The 7749-nt window shown below is 63.6% G+C and overlaps 1 protein-coding gene across 3 annotated transcripts; it reads right to left on the bottom strand.

The window, feature by feature from the left end:
- Positions 1-4621: 4621 nt before the first annotated feature.
- On the bottom strand, positions 4622-6464 carry ADRA2B (adrenoceptor alpha 2B). Of its 3 annotated transcripts, none has more exons than XM_074808025.1 (2): positions 6396-6464; positions 4622-6146 (listed from the first exon to the last, which is right to left on the bottom strand). In XM_074808025.1, exon 2 carries the CDS (start codon positions 5954-5956, stop codon positions 4817-4819), a length of 1140 nt encoding a protein of 379 aa, XP_074664126.1. In that variant the 5' UTR covers positions 5957-6146; positions 6396-6464; the 3' UTR covers positions 4622-4816. The 3 variants fall into 3 exon arrangements, with proteins under 3 accessions (XP_074664126.1, XP_074664125.1, XP_074664127.1); XM_074808024.1 differs by lacking the exon at positions 6396-6464 and adding an exon at positions 6232-6342; XM_074808026.1 differs by lacking the exon at positions 6396-6464 and adding an exon at positions 6238-6342 and having other exon boundaries at positions 4622-6110.
- Positions 6465-7749: the final 1285 nt, after the last annotated feature.

Here is a 7749-nt window from a genome sequence, read left to right as displayed (position 1 = left end):
CATCAGCTCCATCCCAGGTCCCCATCACCCTTGGGGACATCAGCCCCAAACCCCGTCATGGGGTCCCAGCCCCTTCCCAGGTCCCCAGCACCCCCATGGACATCATCTTCAGCCCCTTCCCAGGTCCCCAACACCCCCAAGGACATCAGACCCAGCTCCATCCCAGGTCCCCATCACCCTTGGGGACATCAGCCCCAAACCCCATTGTGGGGTCCCAGCCCCTTCCCAAGTCCCCAACACCCTTGGGGACATCAGCCCCAGCCCCAAACCCCATCACAGGGGCCCAAGCCCTTCCCAAGTCCCCAACATCCTCATGGACATCATCTCCAGACCCTTCCCAGGTCCCCATCACCCTTGGGGACATCAGCCCCAAACCCCGTCATGGGGTCTCTGACCCTTCCCAGGTCCCCAACACCCCCGAGGACATCAACCCCAACCCCACCACGAGGTCCCAGCCCCTTCCCAGGTCCCCAACATCCTCATGGACATCAGCTCCATCCCAGGTCCCCATCACCCTTGGGGACATCAGCCCCAAACCCCATCGTGGGGTCCCAGCCCCTTCCCAGGTCCCCACCACCTCTGGGGACATCAACCCCAGCCCAAGTCCCCCACCACCCCCAGAGCCATCAGCCCCCCCATCCCTGTCACCCCCAGGGCCACCACCCCAGACCTCAAAAACCTCCAGGAAACATCAGGGAACCGGGTGAGCCCAAATGGGCTGAATCTGCCTGAAAACACCCCAAAAAAGGCAACATTTTTCACCTGCCTGCTGGGGCTGGTGCTCTCACCCCCCCGGGGGGGGCTGAAGCTGCAAATCTGCCTTTAAGTGCAGCTGAGAGCTTTTATGGCTTAATCGTCCTCTGGCGGGGAAATAATAAGGGAAAAAAAAAAATAAAAAGGCAAGAAAAAAGGGGGAAAAAAACAGACAAGAGAAAAGAAAAAAAAAAGTCAAGAAAAAAGGAAAAACATAAGAAAAAAAATTAAAAAACCTTATTTACTGGGAAGGGAAGAGGAGGAGGGAGAGCGGGGCGGGGGCTGGGTGATACCCGCGGGCTTTGGGGGGCTTTTGGGGGGCAAAACCCAGCAGGGGGAGGAGTTTTGTCCCGACCCCCCCTCCCTGAGCGCGTCCGCCCCAAACCGCCCCGCTCACACTTTTTCTGCCTTTTTCTCACTTTTTTTCCCCCCCCTGGCTTTTCCCAGCTTTCGGGGGACCCCCCCCCAACACCAAAACCTCCCCGCGCCCCATCGCTGAGACCCCTCGAACCGTCGCCGCGGCGGGAAGATTTCAGGCGACGCAATTTATTTTTTATTTTAATTTTTTAAATCTTTTACGCCCGGCCGTGCCCCCCCCCCCCCCCGCTGCGGTGGCCGTATCGTCCCCCCCCGGCTTTTCTCTCGCTGCCACTAAACCCAAACCCAAATAAAAACCTTCCGCCGCCGTTCCCAGCTCCCTCATTTTAAACATTTCCATGAAAACCCACATTTTTTTTCTCCCATGAAGAAATGATTTCCTCCCGCCAGCTTCGCGCCTGACCTTCCCCTGCTGGTGAAAGCGGCCAAATTTTGTCAAAACGCTAAAAATAAACTAAAAGGTGGCGGGAGGGGTTAACCCAGGCACCAGCACTGAGGGGTTTTTCGCGTCTAACACATTATTGTGATATTCCATCCTCTAATTAACCAGCACTAATTATACGGGAGGCTGAGTCCTGGCACGAACTCATCACACCCCACAGCGCCCCCCCCGCCGGCCTTCCCCGCACCAGTTTACGGCAGCGCCTTCCCACTGGTCCCAGTTTGGCTCGGGAGCAGCCCCTGGGGGAGGGTGTCAGCAATTAATAATTCTGTTTAATTAACCTCCCCCTCCAGCGCTAACGAGGGGACGAGCGTTATTCCGGCCCCTATAACGGGGGGGGTCAGCGGCACGCGGGGGGGTCAGCGCTGCCCCCCGCGCCGGGGGAGGGGGGATAAACCCCCCCGACACGTTTTAACCCGTTTTTCAGCAAAAAAAAAAAAGCTCAATTTGAGCTGCTTGAATTTCTGTGGCCCTTTTGTTTTTTTTTTTGCAGCAAACCTGCTTCTGCTGAATATACGGGGGGGGGGGAAATTAAGGAATCACCATGGCAACCTGTGGGCGGTTTTGGGGGAATTAGTGGGGAGGGGGAGGAGGGGGGGGGAGGGGGCAGAGGCGGCAGCGGAGGGGGGACGGGGTGGGCAGGGCGGGGGGGACAGGCTGTTGGGGACTGGCTGGTGCCGTGGGGACCCAGCCCCACAGAACTGTCCCCAGCCCCACAGGGCCATGCTTAGATCCCCATGGGACCATGCTCAGCCCCATAGGACCATGTGCAGCCCCATAAGGCCTTGCCCAGCCCCACAGGATCATGCTTAGGCCCCCATAGGACCATGCTCAGACCCACAGGACTGTGCCCAGCCCCACAGGGCCATAGCCCAGCCCCACAGGAACATGCCCAGCCCCAGACGACCATGCCCAGCCCCACAAGACCATGCCCAGCCCCACAGGATCATGCCCAGCCCCACAGAACCATGCTTAGATCCCCCCAGCCCCATGCCCAGCCCCACAGAACCATGCCCAGCCCCACAGGACCATGTCCAGCCCCATAGGATCCTGCCCAGCCCCACAGAACCATGCTTAGATCCCCACAGTCCCATGCCCAGCCCCACAGGACCATACCCAGCCCCACAGTCCCATGCCCAGCCCCATAGGATCATGCCCAGCCCCACAGTCCCATGCCCAGCCCCACAGAACCATGCCCAGCCCACAAGACCATGCTGAGACCCCCAGCCCCATGCCCAGCCCCACAGGACCCCACAGCCAGCCCCACATCTCCCCCGGCACGAGGCGGGGCACGAAGCGGGCGGTGTGGGCACAGCCGTGGGGCAGAGGGAGCTGGGGCGGGATGTGGAGTCAGAGGCCGGGAGCGGGTCCAGCCGCCTCGGGGCCGGGCTGGCGGGGGCCCAGCGGCTCGGCGTGCGCAGCCCCACGGCCCCGGCCCCGTTCGCACGCCCTGTCCCACCCCGAGCAGCCTCCCAGCGCGCTGGGACGGGCCAACGGCCGCCGGCCGTGCGGGGCTCGTGGGGGGGGGAGGAGAGCGGCCGCGCTGGGAACGGGCGTCCGAAGGGTCAGCTGGGTTCGGGGTGGGGGGGTCAAGTCCCACAGTGGGGCGGGAGATGGGGCGGCTCTGCCACTGCGGAGGAGAGCTGTCCCTGGTCACGTCCCCCAGCCGTGGGGGGCACCGGGGTGCTGGTACCCAGTGTGAGGTGTGATGTACTGGTGGGGGGCAGCACGCACTGGTGTGGGTCACTGTATACTGGTGTGGGTCACTGTATACTGGTGTGGGTCACTGTGCACTGGTGTGGGTCATTGTATACTGGTGTGGGTCATTGTATACTGGTGTGGGTCACTGTGCACTGGTGTGGGTCACCGTATACTGGTGTGGGTCATTGTATACTGGTGTGGGTCACTGTATACTGGTGTGGGTCACCATGTACTGGTGTGGGTCATTGTATACTGGTGTGGGTCATTGTATACTGGTGTGGGTCACCATATACTGGTGTGGGTCACTGTATACTGGTGTGGGTCATTGTATGCTGGTGTGGGTCATTGTATACTGGTGTGGGTCACTGTATACTGGTGTGGGTCACCATATACTGGTGTGGGTCATTGTATACTGGTGTGGGTCATTGTATGCTGGTGTGGGTCACCATATACTGGTGTGGGTCACTGTATACTGGTGTGGGTCATCGTATGCCAGTGAGGGTCATCATGCACCATCCTGAGTTCACAATGCACCAGTATGGGTCACGATGGACCAGTGGGGGTCACGATACCCCAGTGTGGGTCGTGATACCCTGCTGTGGGTCACGATACCCTGGTGAGGGTTGTGATACCCTCTGTGGGTCACAATACCCTGCTGTGGGTCACAATACCCTCTGTGGGTCGTGATACCCTCTGTGGGTCACAATACCCTGCTGTGGGTCGTGATACCCTCTGTGGGTTGCGATACACCATCACAAACCACGATACACCAGTGTGGGGCACGATGCTCCACCGTGACCCACAGTTACACCCACATGATACCATGATGTGGGTCACGATCTGCTGATGTGGGTCACAACACCCCAATGGGGGTCACAACCCACAAACCCCCCCCTGTGGCCCCCAACATGCATCATCCCCCCCCCCCCGGGGTGGGCAGCACAACCCTATATGAGACACCCGCGAGTCCCCTATATCAGCCACCCGCGAATCCCCGCCCGAGCGGGGTCCCCCGACACCAGGCTCTGTCCCCATCCCCCTTCGGGTTGAACGTCCTCGGGGCCGGCAGCTGCAAAGATTTATTCTTTGGGGTTTTTTGACTTTTTTTTTTTTTTTTTAAATTATTATTATTTATCCCTTCCCGGGCGCTGCCATAAATAACCGCCCCCTCCCAGACATCGTGTTCCCGCTCCGCCGGCACATTCCTCCCAGCCGCGCTGCCGGCTGTCACGGGCCACGGCTCTTGTCCCCAACAGTCCCCAGGGATTGAGGCGGGGGGGGGGGGACACACGCACAACACCCCCCCCACGTCTGCCCCTTGACAAAAAGTGACATTTTTTCTTATTACAAAATATCTTTTATTGTTAAAAGGCCACCTTAGGCGGGGGAAGGGGGGGGGCGCTGTTGAGGTGCCACCAGGCTTGGGGACAGGGGTTGTGGCGCGGTGGCACGTGCCCCCCCCCCCCCCCCCCCCAAACCCAAGGGATGCGCTGGCAGGAGGAGGAGGAGGGCGGGAGGGAGGGAGGGCGCGGGCAGAGCCCCTCACCAGGGCGTCGGGGCGCGGCGGCGGCAGAGGAGGCGCCGGAAGGCCTTGCGGAAGTCCTGGTTGAAGACGGTGTAGATGACGGGGTTGAGGGAGCTGTTGCAGTAACCGACCCAGAAGAAGAACTGGAAGACGCCGTCGGGGACCTTGCAGCGGCGGGGACAGAGCGCGCCCAGGCTGTAGAGGAAGAAGAAGGGGAACCAGCAGAGGACGAAGACGCCGATGACCACGGCCAAGACGAAGGTGAAACGTTTCTCCCGGTTGAGCTGAGTCTTCCTCCTCCACGGGTTCAACGCCGGCGGCCGACGGGCCAACACCACCTGTCCCGTCCCCGTGGCCAAAGTGTCCCTGGGGCGTCCCCCGGGCTGCGGGGACGGCCCCGCCGCGGCGCTGGGGGGCGCCGGGGGCTCCTCGGGGCTCAGCAGCGAGGTCCTGTCCGCCGGCGGGCGGGTGCCCGGGGGCTCCGTGACGGCTCGGGGGGGGACGTTCGGTGCCGCGGGCGGTTTGGCGGCGGCGGGGCGGGAGCGGTGGCGGCGTTTGGCGATCAGGTAGATGCGCAGGTAGACGAGGATCATGATGAGACACGGGGCGAAGAAGGAGCCGACGCTGGAGGAGAGGACGTACCAGGCCTCCTCGTTGAGTTTGCACTGCGGCCGCCCCGCCGCCGCCGCCTTCTTCTCCCCCTTGTAGACCAGGGGCGGGAGGGAGATGACGGCGGCGATGGTCCAGACGATGAAGATGCTGCACTTGATGCGCCGCGGCGTCCGCTTGGCGTTGTACTCGATGGCGCGACTGACCGACCAGTACCGGTCCAGGCTGATGGCGCAGAGGTGGACGATGGACGAGGTGCAGAAGAGCACGTCCAAGGCCAGGTAGATCTCGCACCACGTCTTCTCGAAGTACCAGTAGCCCAGGAGCTCGTTGGCCAAGGAGAAAGGGATGATCAAGGTGGCCACCAAGATGTCGGCGGCCGCCAGCGACACCAAGAAGAGGTTCTGGGGCGCCCGCAGCGAGCGGCTGCTCAGCACCGCCAGGATCACCAGCGCGTTGCCCGTGATGGTGAAGAGCACCAGGAAGGTGATGGCGGCGGCGATGGCGGCGGTGGCTTGGACCGAGTAACCCCCCGCGGGCCCCTCCATGGCCCCGCCGGCCGCGGGGTCCGGCCGCTGGCGCTCAGCGGGGCCCCCCCGGGGTGTGCGAGGCCGCGGGGTGCTGGGGGACACCGGTGCCCCTTGCCATGCTGCCTGCTGGCTGCCTGCCCTGCCTGCTGGTGCCCTGTCCTGCCCGCGGTGCCTGCTGCTGCCTGGCCCTGTGCGGTGCTGCCTGTCCCTGTGAGGTGCTGCCTGCACCCCTGCCCTGTGCTGCCTGTCCCTGTGAGGTGCTGCCTGCACCCCTGCCCCTGTGCTGCCTGCACCCCTACCCTGTGCTGCCTGTCCCTGTGCGGTGCTGCCTGTCCCTGCCCTGTGCTGCCTGTCCCTGTGAGGTGCTGCCTGTCCCTGTGAGGTGCTGCCTGTCCCTGCCCTGTGCTGCCTGTCCCTGCCCTGTGCTGCCTGTACCCCCGCCCTGTGCTGCCTGTACCCCCGCCCTGTGCTGCCTGTCCCTGTGCGGTGCTGCCTGTCCCTGTGAGGTGCTGCCTGTCCCTGCCCTGTGCTGCCTGTACCCCCGCCCTGTGCTGCCTGTCCCTGCCCTGTGCTGCCTGTCCCTGTGCGGTGCTGCCTGTCCCTGTGAGGTGCTGCCCGCACGCCTGCCCTGCCTGCACCCCTGCCTTCCCTGCCTGCCCCGCAGCCCTGCCCGCTCCCGAGCCCCCCTGCCCTGCCCGCAGCCCCTCACGCTGCCTGCCCTGCCCTGCCCGCACCCTGCCCTGCCTGCATCCCGCCGCCCCAGCCCTGCCCCGCGCTGCCCGCACCCCACCTCGCGCCCCCGCTGCCGGTGTCCCGCGCCCGTCCCTGCCTGCTGCTGCCGGTACCGGTGCCGCCGGGCTCTGCGCTGCCGGGCGCCGCCTCCGCGGGGTTTTAAGCGGACTCGGACGCGGAGGGAGGGGGGGGAACACGCTGAGCCACCGCCCCCGGGGCGGAACCGGGCGGCACCGGGGGGACACGGGGCCGCCGGCGGGGCCGCGCTCCGCTCCGGGCTTCGCACCTTCCCCCGCGACCCCCCGGGCATCCGCGGCCCTTTCCTGGCACCCACATCCCTCCCTGAGCCCCCCCCAGCCCCCTCCCTGACACCCACATCCCCCCCCCCGCACTCCCACCCCTCACTGGTACCTGTATCCCCCCCCCCCAGCACCCACATCCCTCCCTGAGCCCCCCCCCAGCCCCCTCCCTGACACCCACATCCCCCCCCAGCACTCCGACCCCTCACTGGTACCTGTATCCCCCCCCCAGCACCCACATCCCCCCCCCCAGCACCCACCTCCTCTTCCAGGCCCCAGGGACTCCCCCTCTCCCCACATCCCCCCCAAAATCACCCCCAAGCTGTTTTTCCTCCAAGCCCGGCTGCCTTCTCCCACACCCCCAAATGATTTTCGCAGTAATTCAGGGTTAAGAGAGAAAAAAACCAGCACCGGGCTCCTTTTTGCCCATTTATTGATATTTTTTCAGCCGGGGGCGGCACCTTCCGGCCCCATCTGCGGCGGGTAACGGCCCCAGGCGGCCGTCAGGGCTGCTCAGCACCACCAGCTCCTCGCTTCTCTCGTTCAAACACACCTTTTAGCTCCAGATTTGGGCCTTTTGGGTTTTTTTTGTTGTTGTTTTGTTCCCCTCATTTCAGGGCTGAAGACGTTTTTTCGGAGCATTTCCAAGCCCCCACTGACGCTCACGTCAGGCCCGCGGCCGCCGTCACCGCTCTCAGCTTGTCCCCGGGGCTGTAATTTGGGTTTTGTAAAGGGGGAAACTGAGGCACGGAGGGGTGGGAGAGGAGGGAGCGTGTTCAG

This window comes from Strix aluco, chromosome 28 (genome assembly GCF_031877795.1).
Source record: "Strix aluco isolate bStrAlu1 chromosome 28, bStrAlu1.hap1, whole genome shotgun sequence".
Lineage (NCBI taxonomy): Eukaryota > Metazoa > Chordata > Aves > Strigiformes > Strigidae > Strix > Strix aluco.
The sequence above is the reverse complement of the archived record's forward strand: the minus strand, read 5'-3'. Positions and strand labels throughout refer to the sequence as shown.